Source organism: Marmota monax, unplaced genomic scaffold (genome assembly GCF_021218885.2).
Source record: "Marmota monax isolate L192 unplaced genomic scaffold, Marmota_monax_Labrador192_F-V1.1 WCK01_AAM20220418_F8-fsc00127, whole genome shotgun sequence".
In the NCBI taxonomy this organism is placed as follows: domain Eukaryota; kingdom Metazoa; phylum Chordata; class Mammalia; order Rodentia; family Sciuridae; genus Marmota; species Marmota monax.
In genome coordinates this window covers 3,101,468-3,120,881 of record NW_026692894.1, presented here as the reverse complement: position 1 = coordinate 3,120,881, position 19,414 = coordinate 3,101,468, and the positions used below count along the sequence as shown (strand labels likewise).

Below are 19,414 nucleotides of genomic sequence, written 5' to 3'. Positions count from 1 at the left end.
AACAGCACAGAGAAGTTGTCCTGTGCAAAATCCCAGGAGAAATGGGGAGCTCGGATTCCTACCCAGGCCGCCGGGCCGGTAGGGCTGTTTGTGCGGCCACCTTGATGGGGTGTGTTTTACGGCAGTGGGTGGAATCCCCACCTGATGGGGCTGTTGCAATGTCATCCTCTCAAGCTTCACTGGGTGTGAAGCCAGTAAACAGGACGGGATGGTGTCTGGCCCTCCACCTCCCTGTCCCCTGCTCCTTGGGCTCCTCCCCAGCCTCACCGAGGCCTGCCTCCTCTCTATCCCCTCCTCGTTCTTCTCTCCCTTTCAGACTGCACCAGTCCTCTTGGAGGCAGCCTGTCCTGAGTCCTCTCTGCCCTCCCAGTGAGCCCCCTTCCCTAAAGGCCACACACCAGTTCCCTTTCCACCCTGCCTCCCTCCCTCCCCAGTACACAGCAAGCTGGCCTGTCCATAGATTTTATTGTAAAAATGTTAAAATAAATTACATTTGCCATCATAACCAGTATGTACACACAGTGTGATTCCAGGAGTCGGCAACGAGATGAGCTCATGGAACCCTGCGCAGAACACAGGCTGCTCCTTCCCCCCCGCCCGCCCCCCCCCCCCCCCGCTGGCCACTGCAACCGTTCAGAGTGAGTGGGGCGAGTGGGGCGTGCACATGCCCCCTGCCAGCTCCACATGGCAGGGAGGGACCCTCTAGCTCAATCGGCCCCTGAGCAGAGGTGCGAGGGAGTGCGGGGCTGAGCGTCAGAGGGTGTTGGGCTGTGACTGGGCTCCTGTCCCTCCTGCCCAGCACCCAGCCACCTGCAGGACACCCTTCTCTACCCTTGCTCCCTGCCATCAACTCTGCTTGGGGACTTGGCTCTTGATAGGACTTCGGCTTACATCACAAAAGTCTCAGTTGAGTTGGGGTGCAGCAGGGTACACAGTGGATGTCCCCATCCTTGGGACCCTGCTCTTTAACCACTGGCTCTAAAGCAAACAGATTCCAGGTATATAAAACAGCAGTTCAATAAAAAAAAAAAAGAAGAAGAACAATAACAAAAACATTCAGGGCAGAGTGGGCTGGTCCTGGGGTGCGCATCATCAAAACCCCAAACTCAGGCAGCAGCGAGTTCTACCCACCCCTCACCAGAAAGAAACGGAGTCCACGTACGGTTTTGCATTCTCTCTTCTCAGCCCAGAGGCCTCCCTTTCCCACACGTCACGCACACACGCACTCAAGCCACACAGTAGCAGAGAGAGGAGCTCAATTCACAGTTTTGGCCATTCTCCATTGGTGGGCCATGAGCAATCTGGCCTCATGCCCTGGCCCCGGGGTGGGGAGGAGTGGTGGGTCCAGGTGAGGCGGTCTGTGAGAGGGGCAGCAAGATCTGTGACGGAGCCTAGGGGATGTGGAGACAGCAGGAGGGGAGTGTGGGTACTCAGGCCAGGGGCATGCAACTTTGGGGGGAAGTAGTGGGCGAGAGGGGCGAGGGCAGAATTAGCCCGAGCTAAGCCTCACCCTTGAACGCCCTTGTAGACCCCTGTCCCCAGCTTCCACGGCCCAGGTCCGCCACCCTCTCTTCCTCCCACCACTTAGGGTGCAGAAAGCCTTTGTCTGCCATTGGTGGGCTGAAGGCCTGAGACAGGGACATGGCTCTGGGGCAAGAGGGCAGGCCCCTGGGCCCATGCTGGCTTTGGGGTGCTTCATTCCCTGCCTATCAGCTCAGCTCCCCTCCCGCTGTGGCCTCTGCCTTCCTGAGGTTTGCAGTGGGGGCCTGAAGGGCATCCACAGGTAGATGGGGAGATGGGTCCTAATACTGTTGGGGTACTGAGAAGCCCAGACCTCAACATCACAGCTGAACCTCCCAAACACTTAAGTACTCAACAAGGCAGAACCCCGGTCTACAGCCCCTCCCCTCTCTGAAACTCCTAGCTCAGCGCCAGGCACGTAGAAATTGTTCCTTGATACTGGTGAACTCAAATGGCCGAGGCCACTGGCCTCAGGGAACCGTATGACGCTCAACTGAAGACAGGCTAAGACCCATGCAGGCGTGGGCCTCCTCGGGTCAGTGCTGCCAGCCCACATGCCTCCCAGTCATCAATAACACCGTTCACGCTCAGGACAGTGGCCTCCCCACACTAGGGTGCTGCTCAGCAGAGAGCAGAGGCCCTGTCCTGGGCATGTGCCATGTTCCATCGGGGCAACCAGCTGGAGGGGACAGAGGAAAAGGAAGGCCCCTGGCTCCCCACTCCCAGCTGCAGGGCTGCCCGATCAGGAGCCCGGGCTCTTGGCCACCGCGGGACACCCCGGGGTGGAGGGAAGAGCCATCAAAGGTGGGGTGAGGAGCCGGCCCGCCTCAGGTGCCTTTGGGGCTGTTTGCCTTATTGTACTCGTTCATCAGCTGCTCGTAAGGCACAGAAAGCTCTGACTCGGTGCTGGTGAAGGTGGACTCATCTGACGAGGGGAACTTGCCCATGTTCAGGGGCACCTGGGTGGAGTCCCCCTCCTGGGGCTGCTCCTCCCCCACCAGGTTGTCCTCCAGAGAGGACTTAGAGGTCTCCTCGTCCAGGAGGCTGGCCTCCTCGTTCACAAAGGCAATGCTGGCGTTCTGGAAGATGAGTGGGTGGTAGTCCCGGGCCCCCCAGGGCTCGTCCTCCTCGCTGATGCGGTCCAGTTGGTTGATGAACACCTCGGAGGTCGGGGAGCTGTCCTCGGGGGCCTGCGGCTGGTCCTCCTCTCCAGGGGGCCTCGACACGTGCCCTTTGCTCCTGAGCGTCTGTGATACCTCTTCCAAGCTGGGCGCGCAGTTCTTGGAGTAGACCACCAAGGATGTCCGGGAGGCGGGGAGCGCAGGCAGCCCAGCCCCCTGAGGCCCCAGCCCAGGTCCTGGGACCCTCTCCCCACCCCCACTTGTTTTCATGGCCTTCTTCCCAATCTGCTTGATGAGGTCATTGTAGGTCTCTTCCTTTTTGGACAGAAAGCTGAAGATGTTGACGTCCTTGGAGGCCGTGCTGCCTGCCATCCCCAGGGCCTTCTGGGAGTGTGGGGAGCTCTCGAAGGACTCCTTCCGCCGTCTCCGCCTCTTCTTAATGGCTTTGTGGACCTCCACAAACATGCTCACCTTCCAGTTGACAAAGAGGGACAGCCAGGCCAGCCCCAGGTAGATCCAGAGCTCCACAAAGTACCGGTACAAGGCGTGGTAGTTGGCACTGGGGTTCACACCTGAGGGGAGGGGAAGTCCAGAGGGTCATAAAGGGTCAGCAGGGACATGTAATGGCCAGAGCCAGGCTGTCTGAGCCAGTGTCATGCTACAACAGGGTGTGTGTGGTGGTGGGGGTGGGGGTGACATAGTGTAAAAGAAATGGGCTGTCCCAGACTCTGGGCTACCCTCATCCATCTTCTTCCTGAAGAACCTTGGCCACATTGCTCATGTCCCCTCCCAGTCCTTCTCTGAGCCCCAGTGTGCTCACTTAGAAAAAGTCAAGATAAGAGGGCGCAGTGGCGCATACCTACGATACCAGCCGCTCGGGAGGATGAGGCAGGAGGATTGAAGTTTGAATGCCAGCCTCAGCAACCTAGCAAGACTCTCAGCAATCTAGGGAAAACTTGTCTTGGGAAAAAAAAGTCAGGACAGTGGTTACCTTATGGGTGAGGGGGAATAAAGAAGTTTTAGGGTTCTGTTGTAGTAAGTAACCAACACATGAGTCAAGAAACAGCTCACAGCTGGGAGTGGTGGCCCACGGCTGTAATCCCAGCAACTTGGGAGGCTGAGGCAGGAGGATCATCTCCAAGTTCCAGGCCAGCCTCAGCACTTAGCAAGGTCCCAAGCAACTCAGTAAGACCCTGCTCAAAATGAAACATAAAGGGGCTAGGGACGTAGGGCTGGGGTTGAGGCTCAGTGGTAGGACGCTCGCCTAGCACGTGCGAGGCCCTGGGTTCGATACCCAGCACCACATAAAAATAAATCAGATAAAGGTATTGTGTCCAACTACAACTAAAAAATAAATATTTAAATATATATTTAAATATAAATATGTATATAAATAAATATTTATCCCCGCTAGGGATGTAGCTCAGCGGTTAAACACCCCGGGGTTCAATCCCTGGTGCCAAAAAAAACAAAGAAAAGAAACAGCTCCCGGGTGCCTTCAGTGAGGCACTCTGCTGGACCCAGCTGGAGTGTGTCTGTGACCGCTCAGTTAAAAACAGGACGGAACCTGCACGACAGGCACTAGCAGCCTCCACACAGAGGAGGGACTTGCTGCTTCACCATGAGTGAGGCTGGTGGCTGCGCTGAGATGACCCAGACCCAGCACTGTTCTCCTTTGGGCCTGGTCTGCCTCCAACTTCCTGTTTCTGCCTTTCTCGACACTGGCTCTCCCGGGGCCTGGAGGGCTCTGCCCACTCCTCGTCCCCCTCCTCTCAGACCGGGTTCCTGGTGCCAGCTGCAGGAGCCTTCCTGGGTCACCCCCGGAATTCTGATGACTCTAAGATTGAGATTTCTTCCCTGAATTAGCACTTGCAACTGTGTCAATCTCTATCCTACCTCCTCCCTCAGGCTGGGAGGAGCTCAAGAGAAGGGACTGCAGGAGAGAGTGACCTCTGGCATCAGATTAGGCTCCGTCCAGGGGGTCAGGCAGGGCTGGGTCTCAGGAGGTGTTCTGTCTGCAGGGTGCTGTCAGTCTTGCTGAAGGCTCCTGATCCTGAGCAGAGTATGCTAGTGACAGTGATGAGGGCCACACTAATATAGCTGCACTCAGGAACAGACATGTCTATTTTTCACATTGTGTGTGGTGGGCATTATTTTAATAATAATAATGATGATGATAATAATAATAATAATTATTATTATTATTTTAACCAATTTTACAGGTAAGAAACAGATTTGTTGCCTTGCAGGAGCCGGGAGGAGTGGTTCAGCAGCCACTGGCCATCCCTAATTCAAAGGTTCCCCCTCAGCCTGCTCTGGGCCCCAGGGCTAGACAATGGCAGGGTTGTGCCTTTACATTTATCTCCAAGACCGCAGGCAGGCTCAGAGTAGCCGGGGTCAGTGGAGTGTTCGCACTGGCCTTCCTGTTCCTCCCACCCACTCAGCTGCCCCCTCCCCACATTCCACATGCAGTGGGGCAGAGGGGGTGACCTGCCCCTGCCCTTTGGGTGGGGAGTTGGGGTAAAGTCCAGAGGCCCTGGAGTAGAGGTGGAGGTCAGCTGGGCAGGGCACAGGCATAGAGGGAACAGACACTAGCAGGGTGTCAAGAAGATTAAGAACCAAGAGGCTGTGCAGGCCACAGGCACAAGAGCTTGAGTGTTGGTTGCAGGCCTCCAGACAAAGGGGCTAAAGAATCTCCCTGCCTTTCCTCTCCTCCAGGGATTAAGTAGAGGAGGAGGAGGGGAATGCGAGGGCTCAGGGGGCAGGGCGGTGAGGAGAAGGCCTGCCTTGTCTTTAGTAGCCTGTGGCAAGAGCAGAGTTGGCCTCTGAGCCAAAGCTTGAAGACAGCACCCTCTGCTCTGGTGACTGACAGCAGGCGGTGCCTCCATGGGACAGGGCCAGGCTCTCTGGGTAAGAGCCCAACCCTGCAGGCGCAGGCCCTCCTCCCAGCCCCAAGTGAACCAGAGCTCTGAGTTGGGGAGACAGCGAGGAGCCAGGAGAGGACAGCCACCCGGACACCCGCAAAAGGCTGCTGGGTTGAAACTGGAGAAGGAGCAGAAGAGAAGGTGGGGAGATGGAGGCGAGGGAGAGGGAACAGGGACTCACCAGCCACAAAGTCACCAAAGCCGATGGTGGAGATGGTGATGAAGGAGTAGTAGAGGCCACCAATGTAGTCCCACTCCTCAGTCACCATGAACACGAAGGGCGGGATCACCAGGTGGACCAGGACGCCCCACACGATGAAGATGGCCGTGCACGTGATCTGTGCCTTCCGCTGCAGGGTGGTGGAGACCGAGTCAGACAGCGGCAGTGACTTCAGAAACCCAGCATGGACACCCCGACTAGGAGAGGCCATCTGGCCGCGTGTCCAGGAGGCTTGCTCCCCAGGGAGGGAGGGGGAGGGATGCTCCCGTCCTGACACAGTGGGCAGAAATCACCAAAACCACCATGTGCCCACCCTCCCATTCCTGAAGCCTTCCTATCCTCCCCTCCTTTTCACAGTCCCCTCACTTCTGCCAGCTCCTAGGACTGGGGACATACCAGGCTCATGCCTCTCCTGGTGAGGAACTGGCCCAGCCTCTTGGCACGTCCTCCGAAGAACTTTCCCAGGGCACTGATCCAGGTCAGGCAGAGAGGTACCCCGAAGAGACCGTAGAAGACACAGAAGAGGCGCCCGGCGGGGGTCTTGGGGGCCACATTGCCATAACCTGAGGGAGGAGACAGTAAGGACAAGGTCACAGGCATGGCAGGGGGAAGGGCCTCCCACCCCAGAGTGGGCCCCACCCCCCCTACTCATGCACACACACACACGCACACACGCACGCACACGCACACACCCCTTGTGGGAAGCCCATTCTCTGGGACCAGTTGATATTGATCTAACATCAATATTTAAGTAATGACATTTTCCTTGATCCCACTCTGGCCATGATCGTTTGTGCTGCCATTGTGATGGCTCTGTCCCCATCCCACTGGAGCTGCCTGCAGGCAGGGATAGGCCGCCCCCAGAGCAGGCCCTCCACTAGTTCACATGGTAGCACTGTGCAAATTAGAGGGATCACCCCCTCTGGCCGACACCCCAGAGGAACTGCAGTGTACGTTCTCTGGGGATGGCCACACTCAGTCCCCCCCCACACCCTTCTTATGCAACTGCTCCCATCAAGGAGGGACCTTCCTTCTCCCTTTGATTCAGGGCTTCAGCTTGACCACAGGAAGCAGTGGAAGTGCTGCTGGGTGGGCTGGAGGCTAAGGAGCTTCTCCCTCAGCCACACTGAGATCCCGAGCCACTCGGAGGGGCCATTTCGTTTCCTCCCTGCTGAGCTCCCAGCTGTCAGCCAGCACTGCTGTGGGACTTGGGGTGGGAGGAGCCATCTGGGTCATCAGGCCAGCTGGGCATTTCGAGGACGCCTGCTGCAGCCATCATTTGACTGTCACAACAAAGTGAGCAAGAAGTGGCCAGCTGCACCTAGTCAACCCGGGGTGGTGGAAGAGAACACATGGCAGGCAGCCCCTAACTTCTGGAGTGGTGGGCTGTGGAGCCACAGAGAATCGGTCTCCTGCATGGCTCAGCCACCAGGCTGTGTCACTGCTTCTGTTGAAAAGGCTCAGTCCAGAACCCAGGAAAACAATCTTGTAGCCACTGACAGTCACCAGGGACACTAAATCCTTAGTAGTCGAAAGGACAGAGTGTAACAGGCCAGATTTTACTCCCAATGCAGGTGAATCACCAAAACTAGATTCCTCTAAGGTTCCGAGAAGTGAGGGCAGAGTGAGGGCACCCTGAGGGTCTCAGGAAACTTACCAATGGTGGTGATGACCGTGGCTGCAAAAATCATTGCATTTGGCCAGTTCCAGTTGTTGAAGGTCTGGTTCCCTGTGATGGCCACGCCCTGCTCTGCAGCATTAGAAACTACCTAAAAAGAGAGAGTGACAATGAAATCAGAGGCCATGCTTAAAAGGCGCTTTCTGAGTAACAGCACTGCACTGGATTCCTTAAAAGCATTCTCATTTTATCGCCACAATATCAAGGTGGCAGGAAGTGTTCCCATTGTATAGATGAGGCATTCAATAGAGAATCAGAGAGGTTAAGTTACTGGCTGAAGGCCACATACCTAGCATTCTGGCTCCGAAGTTAAACTTACTAGTGTGCCAGAATCACCTGAAGAGCTACGGTTCAGCAGACTGCTGGCTCCACCTCCAGAATTTGGCTCAGAAGCTCTGGGAAGGGGCATTTTTAACGAGTTCCCAGGTAGCGCTGAAGCTACTGGTCCAAGGACCACACTTTGAGAAGCACTGGACTATTCTACCTCTCCAAAGTAGAACAGTGTGACCACGGTAGTTCTTGTGATGCAGACACATAAGACCTCCCTACACCTCACCCAGCACTCCACAGATGGTTCACCTGCAGAGGCCAGGTCCCTGCCTGGGAGGGACCTCCAACAGGGACCCCCATATCCTTCAACTCGCCATTGGATACCTGCTAAGATCCAGCTCAGTGCCCCCTTGATCTGTCCCCTGAGGGTATGCAAACCAGCTGTGCCTCGAAACCCCTTCCCATTTACTCTGGGGGGTGGGCACTCTCTTCCTCCCTGCCCTGGGCTGACCAACTGTCTGGACAGGGACAGGTAGGTCCAAGGGCAGGGAGTACACTTCAAGGTGACTGCTCATGGAGCTTCAGCAACTCTGACAGCGGGTGGGAGGCCACCTGGGAAGTCCATGGGAAGGCCAGGGAGAGACCTTATCTGCTCCAGGAATCCTGACGGGAACCACATTGGTTTCCAATCAACTAACCCCCCACCCCTGCCCTTCAGCTCTGCCGTCATTCAGCCCCAGCCACCAGTGGGGGTCCGTTGGCTGCCAGAGCCTGGGCCCCAGAAGCCCCATAAGAAGAGGCACTATGCCAGCCATGGTGGCACACACCTGTGATCCCAGCAACTAGGGAGGCTAAGACAGGAGGATCACCAAGTTCAAGACCAGCCTGGGCAACTTAGCCAGAACCTGTCTCAAAATAAAATAAATAAAGAGGGCCGGGGATGTGGCTCAGTGGTAGAACATCGACAGATTCAATCTACAGTATAAGAAAAAAAAATTTAAAAAGGGCTCTAAATCTGGGGTGGAGTCCTGCCACCCAAAGGGAGTCCCAGGATGACCCAGCCCAGACAAGAAACCAGGAACCCAGCCAGATTCCCTATGAAAACCAAGCTGACGGTGGCGGGGAGTGAGAGGAGTGAGGCCTGAAACCATATTCTAACCCCCCTGAGGCGTGACTGAGGTTTGGTGGGAAGAGGGAACGGTGGACTGATCTGAAGGAATGTGCAGTTTGCAGAAGCAGCGAGGCCCGTGTAAATGGATCTGCACACTCCGTAAAGAATTTTCCATGATGACGCGCCTGCCTGACGCACCATCAAACCGCATAGTGTTGGTAGCCCTGCCTCCTCCTGCACTCCAGATCATCCCTGAAGGCCGAGAAGCATCCTCACAGGGGACGTGGGAACTGGGGACGGTGCACTGACTTCAGCCAGGGAGGTCTCTGTCCTCAGAGCCTGAGGTCTAGCTGGACCAGCAATGGACACGTAAATAACCAGAGGGCATTTAGATACAAACAGGCCATCAGGAGAACTAAACAAGACCATCCTAAAAGTGGTTGTTTTTTTTTTTTTTTTTTAAGAACATTTTTTTTTCCAGTGCTGGGGATTGAACCCAGGACCAAGCACTCTACTATTGTACTTCCAGCCCCAAAAGGTTTTTTGTTTTTTTTTTAAATTTTAATATTTATTTTTTAGTTATCGGCGGATACAACATCTTCGTTTTGTATGTGGTGCTGAGGATCGAACCCGGGCCGCACACATGCCAGGCGAGCGCGCTACCGCTTGAGCCACATCCCCAGCCCCCCAAAAGGTTTTTGAAAAACGTAAACGTAAATGTTCGGAGCAAGAGAATGAGGAAGAACTCGAGTCCCATGTGTTGACGCTAAACAGACGGCAGAGAGAGCCAGAACCACCCCTTTCCCTTGCCTCCACTACGTTACCTGACATCCATCTTTTATATTTTATTTTTTGGTACTGGGGATTAAACCCAGGGCATTCTACCACTGAGCTACATCCCTAGCCCTTTTTACTTATTCATTTTAAATTTTGAGACAGAGGTTCACTAAGTTGCTGAGGCAGGCCTTGAACTTGCAATCCTCCTGCGTTAGCCTCCTGAGTTGCTGGGATTACAGGCCGGTGCCACGGTGCCCAGCTGATGTTGATCTTAATTAAACCAGATGGCCTGAAGTAAAACAGATGAAAAGAATGTGCAAGAACACCTTTCAACAGAAACTGAATCAACGATGACACTGGGTCACCACTTTGGTTACCCCTATGGAATCATGGGGAACAGAAAAGATGTCCCCTAGACAAACTGTCCCTATTTTCACAAGAAGGAATAGGGTACACTCTAGAAACCCAGAAGGCAAAGCTGAACCCTTGGAAACTGTTGAATGGAGAGAACAGGACGTTTGGAACACGGCGCAGAGGAAGTGGTGGCAGGAGAAGCTCACACAGATCATCAAGAACAAGTCACACTCAGCCGACTGCATCTCCTCCAAGCCTTGAAGTCCTGTGGAATGCCGCCCATCGAGATTTCAGCGAGGCGGCTGACAGATGCACTTAGAGATACTCTTGTGGACAAGACAGAGCAATGTGGGGTGGAGCTGGGATCACTGGGTCCACTCGAGGACAGACAAGCCACGCCAAGCAGTCCTGGACACTATCAGTCCAGACTGAGGTGTCTCTGATCATGCCCAAGGCTTGGCCTCTACATTATTTTAATCAGTGGCACAGTGAGACCGTCCATGGCTGACCAGTCCCATGTATAGAAGGTACAAAATGAAGGACAGGGATGGGTGAAGAGGACTCACTCACTACAAAGGCACTACCGAGACCCCAGACCTGCGCACAGGGGCTATGGGCCAACTCGTAGCTGATGAGCTTTGAGTGTCTTTTCAATGTTTGAGGCTTCCAGTAACTTTGGACTAGAAGAGACCAGTAGTGGACCAAAGGGGAAAGTCCTTGGTTTTAGGTGACCACAAATCAACAAACATGAAGGTGGCTGCCAAAAGAAAAGCAAACGCAGCATCAGGCCATAGGCGGCAACGCTATCTGTCCAGGGCGGGAGGAACTCAGCACATGTCCTGCAGGGTCAGGCCACACGCGAGACATACCGTTCCATACTGGGTGCCAGACTCCACTCGATATGCTAACCAATGAGCCACGGGGCCAGAGTAGGAGGTGGCTTTTGTGGATAAGGATCTGCCTCCCCCAGGGCTGCCCTGTGGCAATCAACTTCTGATAAGATCATGTATTCAGAACTGGGGGTGCAGTGGGGGGAGCACTGCCATCAGGGTGCTGAATGGTATGGCTACTCCAGGGGTTTTCAGCCGGGAGCAGGGGCACCTTCTAGAAGGGTTGGGAAATGCTATAAGAAGAGCAAGGTGTGTGCCAGACACAGGGGACACAGTAGTGAATAGATAGGTTTATTCTAGAGGGTGATGGGCAGGAGGCCAGAGATGCTAAATGCCCTGAACTTCACAGGTAACCCCCGACAGGGACACTCCCCCGAGACCCACTAGCTTGCCAAAGGAGACCTTCGTCAATTTGGGGATCATTTACAAAGTGCTAAGCAGACATCAAACATAAGAGCTGACAGAAGTGGCACTAAAGTTAGCAACATGGGGAGGTGGGAAGGCTGGGCTTCTGCCCTTCACCCCACTGAAGGCACGCCCTGAGTGACAGCTTGCAGTCCGCCTGGCTCCAGGTTATCAGGGAGCCAGAGGCTCACGCGTGTGTGGCTCCCCGCCCTCCTCCCACTAGGGTCATCCCGTGAGGGTAGGCATTCCACAGGGCCCCCAGCTCTGTGGGGCTGGGGTCACAACCCTAGAAGCAATGGCTGCAATTAGGCTCGAGGGGCAGCGGGTACCTGGCACAGCAGGCCTGGGCTGCAGACCACCGGTTTCCAGGCCCACTCCTTGCCTCTCTCCCTCCCTTCAGATCCCTTCCCCACTCTGCCCGCCCTGGGCCCCGGAGCCCCTTGCTGTTGCCTCCTCTGCTCATGGTTCCCCAATAGCTGGCCTGCCAATCATCATGGCTCTGCCTACCTGCTGGCGGTGTGTGTGTGTGTGTGTGTGTGTGTGTGTGTGTGTGTGTGTGTCATTAGTGCTGCTGTCCCCTTGCTAGGGCTTCTCTGCATATTCTACCAAGCTGGCTCTTCCTGTGATCCTGCTGCACATCGCTCGGCAGGAGGAAGGCTGGGCTCAGGGAACTGAGGTCTGGCTGTGAACTTGGGGTGCCAGCTCCCCATTCCCACCACACGTAGCTGTGGCTCTGGTGATCATGGTTGGGACTGCACAGGATGACGGGAAAGCTTTCAGTCTCCCAGAACAGAAGAGCTCACCCAGGGCAGAGGCCATCCCTGGGTCAGGGGAAGGGCTGTGAGGAGCCAGGCAAACACCCTATCAGACACAGCGTCCCGGCCCTGGGGTTAGGGAAACAGCCTTCCCAGGAGGAGGTGGCCCCTGCTCATTTGCAGGATTCTTTAACTTGGCTCCTGAATTCACACAAGACAATATTTTCCTTTTCCATCTAAGCCGGGAGAATGATGGGAGAAGGGCGCTTGCACGCAGCCTGGGCCAGGTCCTTGTTTGGGGACGGAACAGAGTTCCCTGCCTCTGTCACCTTCATCATAAAGCAGCTATGATTTATTGAGGGCTGACTATGTGCCAAGAGTTGTGCTCAGCATTTTATGTGCCTTTAGATCATTTGCTGAGGACAGAATCCTGCTAGGAAGATGCTCTCATTTTTTCCACTTTGCAAATGAGGATTCCAGGCTCTAAGAGGTTAAGGAAGTAGTAGCCCAAGGTCGCAGTGTTAAAAGCAATGAAGCTGGGATTGGAACCCAGGCCCACCTGGGTCCTAACCACTGTGACTCTGCACCCTTTCCCCATAAAGGCCACAGGAAAGAGGCCAGTGCATACTTCCACCCCCTCCCACCAGCTGAAAAAACAAGTGCCCCAAAACCAGTCTGGCCACTCTGACCCGGGCCTCCAGCGATGTGATAGCCCTGCCCTTGCCTGGAGCCTGAGACGCCAGCTGCCCGACTCCACAGCTTGATCACTGTCCACGCAGCCTGAGTTCTCTGATAGCCCCCATTCCCTGGGGAATCTGAGGTTTCCCATGCAGCGGGCCCTTCCTGGAGGCTCGTCTGGACACGTCAGAGTTTGGAACACGAAGTCACCTTCAGACCCAGGCAGGCAGGACCTTTCCCTTCATGGGTCAGGGTGGGAAGACAGGCCAAGATGTGAGCCTGTCTGGGGATCCCAGCTGAGTGGCACCATGGCACTACCCCCAGCCCTGCCCTGAGCTCCCGCAGCTGCCATGGCTTCTAGACCACAGGACTTCACTGTTGAGTATACAGCCTCAACAGCCTGCCATCGCGGGACCCACGGACTGAACCTCTGGTATATCAATCATCAGCACTTGCCTGGTCCCTCTGGCCTGGAAGGGGAGATAGAGCTAACCCTCAGGCACCCATGCTGCATGGTGGTTTGGAAGCCTTCTCATTCCTCTGCCCTACCCTCCAGCCACTCTGCTCTCATTTCATAGATAGTAAGTAAATATTTGAGCACTTATTAGAACAGGCACAGATCCAAGCACTTTAAAACACTTAGCTCACTGAGTCACCATGCCCTATAAAGTAGGTTCTGCTATTACCCCTATTTTAGCCAGACATGGTGGCGCATGCCTGTAATCCCAGCAGCTCAGGAGGCTGAGGCAGAAGGATCTCAAGTTCAAGGCCAGCCTCAGCCACTTAGTGAGGCCCTCGGCAACTTACAGAGACCCAGTCTCAAAATAAAAAATAAAAAGGGCTGGGGATGTGGCTCAGTGGTTAAGTAGCCCTGGGTTCAATCCCTGATATAGGGGGGAAATTTTACTTTTATGTTAAAAATGAAAAATCAGGCACCCGAGATCATATACTAGTTAGTGTCGGAGCTGGGGAACAAACCCAACCTGGGCAGTGTGGCTCTTTGCACTCTACAGACAGGAAAAAGGGACAAAGATGAGCTTCTCATTACAAGAGAATCTGGGTCTAGGACACAGTGCTCCAGGCACCTGCAAAGGAAACTTCCACAGGAACGCAGAGATTCCCTGGAACGTAAGCTCCAGGAAGACAGGAGCCTTCCCCCTGCTGCATTCCCAGAATCTAGGACGCGGCCTGGCATGTAGTAGCTGCTCAACAAATACCTCTTCAACAAGCGGAAGATGTGAACTGAGATGGAGTGTCCATGCTGCGGCCCCGGCTCAGAATCTTCCAGCATCGCCTGCAGTTGGGCCTTAACTAAATGCATCTGCAACATGGTGGAGGTCTTTATCCAGCAAGAAGGGAAGGAGGTAGATCCAGCAAGGTGAGGCTCGGGCAGATGAGCCTGCTGAAACAGCCAGCATCCGACCAGGCAGACCATCACGGGGCTGGGAGAAGGCAGAGGCCAGAGCTGGGGAAGGAGTGAGGCCAACAAAGCTCCCGGGAAGGGGTTCGAGGGGGCAGAGCAAGCAGCAGTGGGGCTGGGAGACGCCCCCTGGGGTGACCAGAATTGTCTTTCCTACAGGAAGGGAGCCCAGTTCCCTCCAGTGGATATACCCAGGGCAGGAAAAGGAAGGTAAAGGTGGACGGGCCTGAAACATTTACCATTAGCTGGGCACTTTCCTCAGGGCATCCTTACACACCCTTCCTCTCCAAGGACACCCAGTTCCACTCACAGAAAGGCCGCTGTAGGATGGGGCCAGGTCAAATGTAGACTTGTGCTCCCGGAACTGGTGGGACCAACCTGGAGCTAGATGTGGATGGGGTCTCGGCTGTTAGTAGATAAGCCTGTGTAGATAACCGCCTCTCGGCCTCAGTTTCTCTATCTGCCCCAAACCCCACCAGCTATGAGCACATTCAAAGCATTCAGGGCACACTGAGTGCTGGACACATGTATCTGCAATTAGGAGGATGATCTGTACGGGTGCAGGCTGGGAGACAAGACCCTGCAGCAAGGGGAGACCCAGGAGCAAAGACCAAGGCTGGACCAGGGCGGGGCTGGCAAGCCCTGGGCAGAGGCCAGCAGGGCTAGGGGGGTACAGCTCATCCCCCAAGGACAGTGGAGGTTGTACATCTTCACTTCTCATCTGATCAAATAGCTTCTTCATGCCACACAGGGGAAGGGGCAGGTACTGTGTCCCCAGGTGTTCGCTGGCCACCTGGCGGGGGTGGGGAGGCATGCCTAAAGTGTCCCACCCCATCCTTCAGAAGGCCACCTCACTTGACTTCTGTGCCCCCAGGGGCCCCCAGCCACATGGATCAGTTTCCCAACCAGCCAAGCAAATTGGGCAAGTGAGGCTGAGGTCAGGAAGGGACAGAGGGCAGCTTCTCCAAACCCGAGGACCAACTCCCCTCCCAGCTGCCCCCCACTGTCTATATCATCTTTGGTCCTTGAGGCAATGTGCCCAGTGCCTGCGACCCTGAGCCCAGAGATGGAGCAATCAGCCAGAGAATATCCCAGTGTCACAGGTGGGGCTGTGGACAAAACAGCAACAAAATGCCTGTCCCTGGGCTCCCAGGACCTGGCTCCCCAGGCCATCTGCCCTCTCACAGGGACCCCCTCCTGGGGTGGGGAGTCAAGGGTGGGACTGCGGGCCCACAGGGAGTGGAGGAATTCTCAGAAGGACAGAAGATCAGTAAACCTATCACAGTCACTCACCAGGCAAATATTTGCAGTTTGGGTACATTCGCTCCAGCAGCCTTTAAATACTTAAAAGCTGCAACCCAGGAACTGGTGAAGGGAGGGTGGGAGGCCCCATGTCCTGGGGCTCCACGTCACCCCCACAGCAGTTTGGAGTGAGCGGGAAGGGGCTGGTGGAGCACTTGTCTGCCCAGCTGATGGGCTGGTCCTGTTCAATCTGACCGTGCACACTGGGACTGTCAGCATACCGAAAGTTTCCTGGAGACTAAGTGTGCACCTGTCAACTCCTATTCCCAAGACAAATTAGAGACCTCTCCCTGGTCTAAGCCCTCGGATGACCATCGCTCCCTTCCATTCTCCATCCTCGACTCACCCAAACTCTCCAACTATTTCCTGAAGGTTATCTGGGGTCTGGGAGAGGGTGTGTTGGGCTTATTTTCAGATGAGGAAACTGAGGCTTTAACACCACAGATGTCAAGTCAGGGACTCTCCGTCCAGGCTGAGCTGCCCCATGGGTCCACCTTGGACTTTAAATAAACACCGTGCTCAGATATTCTGTTAACCCAGGCATGGGTTTTAAAAAGTTCCCCCTACAATAAATAAAAAGTTCCCAAGGTGATGGCAATGTAAAATGGCCACCTTTAGAGGGGGTTGCTGGGGTGAGGGGGAGTGTGGGGTGCTGGGCTTAGGTCTTCCACCTTCCAGGGCAAGGAGGGACGCTCAGGCCAGGGGGAAGGAATTCTTGGTATTTTCCTTACCACCTTCCAGCCTAACCCAGGTCAGCAGGTGTGGCTCAGAGGGCACCATAGTTCATGGGCAAGGCATTGGCGGGGGTCCAGGGTGCCACCCTGATACCTGTACTAGCTGTGCTCTGCCTTTTCTTTCTTTCTTTTTTTTTGGTGCTGGGGATGGAACCCGGAGCCTTGCGTGCTAGGCAAGTGCTCTACCACTGAGCAACTCCCAGGGAAGACACAGAACTCTGGGGCAGAAATGGACCAGGGCGGGCGACTGAAGCTACTCTTTAGCTCACCTGCATTTCCAGGTGTGTTCCAATACCTACATAGGATATTTATCATGTTTTTTAGCTGAAAGAGGGACAAATCAATTGCTGGGGTGTCAACACAGATCTGAAGACCTGGCTGGGTTCAATCGGCTCAGCCAGTAGGTTCTCCCAGAAACTTTGGTCTCTTTGTCAATCTCTTCTCTATAAAATGAGAAGTGACTTCTCTATAAAATGACTATGACCACTGGGGTCCCCCAACTAGGACAGGGGACACCTCCCTTAAAATTCACATTTCCCTCTGCCAAAACTACGACCAGACCAGCACCCCATCCTGCCTGCACCCCCACTCCAACACAGCTCCTTCAAGGAAACACATCTTTCACTCCAGAGCTAGCTTAATGGCCACCAGGAGCCCCAGCAAGTCACACGCCCCTTTCCCAGGCCCACTCAAGCCTGCCTTCTGACTCCCCAAGGTTCTGCTCAGGCTGAAGGAAGCCCTCACTGTCTACATCATCTTTGGTCCTTGAGGCAATGTGCCCAGTGCCTGCATCCCTGAGCCCAGAGATGGAGCAATCAGCCAGAGAATATCCCAGTGTCACAGGTGGGGCTGTGGACAAAACAGCACCCAACCCACTGTGCTCCCAGGTCTCCTGCACAGTGGCTCACACCCACCCCTGGATTTAACCCCAGAATCCCAGTCAACCCCATCAGGTAAAGTGGAAAGTAGCAGAGCACTCCCACTCCCATCCTTGTGACACACTTTAGGGGACACTACAGAGTGCACCAGAACACAAGCACTGTGACAGTCGATTGATGACCAAGACAGCTCTTAAATGATGGTCAGGCAGGCAGCACATGGCTGTGCTGGGTGAAGGGATGATTCACATCCCAGGCAGGAGGAGTGAACTGCAGGAAATTTCACCAGGGTACTTTAAAATTCATGAATGATTTCTGGAATTTCTCATTCAATATTTTCAGGCTGCAATGGATAGTAGGTAACTGAGGCCCAGAAGTTTAAACAACAGGTGGAGGCGGGGGTGGGGGTGGGGATCACTGTGGTACCATCACCCAACCTGGACTGTAGGCTGACATCTATGGGGGGATGGGGGGTTGGGGTGTAGAGTTGGAAAAATACCCCAGTTTGGTCTTCCCACTCAGATTCCAGCAAATACAGTCCTGAGCCCTGACTAGGAACTTGGGCTTACAAGCACCCCCCAGGTGATTATTTATATGCAAATGATTTTCAACTCTGCCCTTGACCCAAAAGGCTTAAGTCCCCTCCCCCAAAGTTAGCACTGGGGCACCTGTGTGACTGTCCTCCGGTCGGTCTACCTCTGGGTTTCCCCAGTCCAGGCCATCTCTCAGCAGCCTCTTCGGAGCCCAGAAGCACCGTGAGGTCTCACGCTCACAGGGTGGGCCGGTGCCAAATGGCAGCAGGTTTTCAGCAGAAGCCTCTGGGTTTCCGCCTTTCACAGGCCTGGGAGCCCTGTGCTCACTTGGGAGGGACAAAGAAAACAAGGCAGGTGACCCTGCCCCCATTGTTCTGGGCTGGGCTGGTCATTCCTCCCCCAGTAGCTGGGCAGCCCTCCCGTGAGAGCGGAGCCCAGGCGGCTCGGCAGGGACTGGCTGACCCAGGAGGGCTGCGGGTTTGGCTAAAGCAAACAGTGAAGGGCTGCTGGGGTCTGAGCGCAGGATGGGAGTCAGCAAGCGCTGGGGCACCTGGAGGGCTGGCTGGGCTGATGGACTCTGCTGGAAATCCCTGGGCCCTGGGGACACAAGGGGCTTCACGGGCCGGGTCCCACAGCAGCTCTGCCTGCCTGAGAACTGACCTCGGGAACAGGAAAGAGCCCCCTTCCTTCCAAACACACATGCCAGATGGCCTCCTGGAACCAGGCTCTCAAAACCCACCCCAGCCACTTCATCTTCTGAGGGAGCGGGCAGGTGGATGTCCAGTGGGGTTTAAAGATAAAAGGGGCCTCTCCACCCACCTGCTGCTTCTCTGACCCCCAACTCAAAACCACTGCCCTGCTCTGAGGTGGTGAGGCCCAGGTTCCCAGCCTCGTGCTGGTGTCTATAACCTGTCCGGGATGTTGCAACCTAGATTTATGACTTAATCCCTTCCCTGCTCCCAGAATCTAGATCCCAGGGGTGCCTGCCATAGTAAGTGGGTGAACAGTGTGAGGGACACGCCAGCCTGCTGAGCCAGCAGAACAGCCGCCCCTGCTGCCCCCATAAGAGTGGGTCACTAGGCAGCAAGAGGCCTTCCTTCCTAAGGGTGGGTTAGGGCTCTGAGAAGAGGACCCTCCACTGAATTTGTCCCCTGCCTCACTGTGCTTTCCAGGCAAGATGACGACCCTTTCCTGCTCTGCTCACTCTCTTCCATGTCAAGGTTAGACAGGGAACATGGGTGAGCACCCCCCACCACATTTACCCAGCCCCCCTCACCCATAACGCCTCTGCCACGATCTCATTTGAGATGCAGGACCTTAAAGGGAGACAAAGCAAAGTGGGTATTTCCTATTCCCGTGTTGTAGATGAGGATTGGATAGGGCTAGTGTCAGGGTGAAGCCACCCAGCAGGCTGGTGACAATGCACATAGCTGAACCTGCCAGAGGCTCCCTGACTCTGGGGGTCCCTTTCCACAAAATAACCAGACTATCCATCCCCTATCCTGGGACTTGGTTGAGCAATGACAACCAAAGTAGAGCAGGAAGGGGACAGTGGACACAGACGGTGTGTTGCTGTGAGGGTTGCGCAGTCACACCCACGGATCTAACCTTGCCCACACCATTCAGGGTGAACACTATGCTCATGCTCTCTACCCCAGTCCCCAGAGATGCTCTCATGATCACCCCAACCTTGGGGAGGGGTGGAAGGAGCAACCACAGGAAGTCACCAGCCACTCAAGGTTTCTAAAAACAGCCCTCGGGCAGGCCACAAAGGAGGTCTCAGGAACTGCTGACTCACCATCTCCCTCTCCAGGCTGACAACCTGAGGGAGCTCTGGCTCACC

At 55.1% G+C, this 19,414-nt stretch overlaps 1 protein-coding gene across 2 annotated transcripts in view; it reads right to left on the bottom strand.

Annotated features, from left to right (window-relative positions):
- Positions 1-606: 606 nt before the first annotated feature.
- The window catches only part of Kcnk5 (potassium two pore domain channel subfamily K member 5), a 42,447-nt gene continuing 23,639 nt past the window's right edge, over positions 607-19,414 (bottom strand). For both annotated transcript variants that reach the window (XM_046450663.2, XM_058581415.1), the window contains 4 exons: positions 7,444-7,555; positions 6,183-6,349; positions 5,748-5,916; positions 607-3,214 (listed from right to left, as the gene is read on the bottom strand). In XM_046450663.2, the coding sequence (XP_046306619.1) occupies positions 2,349-3,214; positions 5,748-5,916; positions 6,183-6,349; positions 7,444-7,555 (1,314 nt within the window). In that variant the 3' untranslated portion in view covers positions 607-2,348. The remainder of the gene's footprint in view (positions 3,215-5,747; positions 5,917-6,182; positions 6,350-7,443; positions 7,556-19,414) is intronic.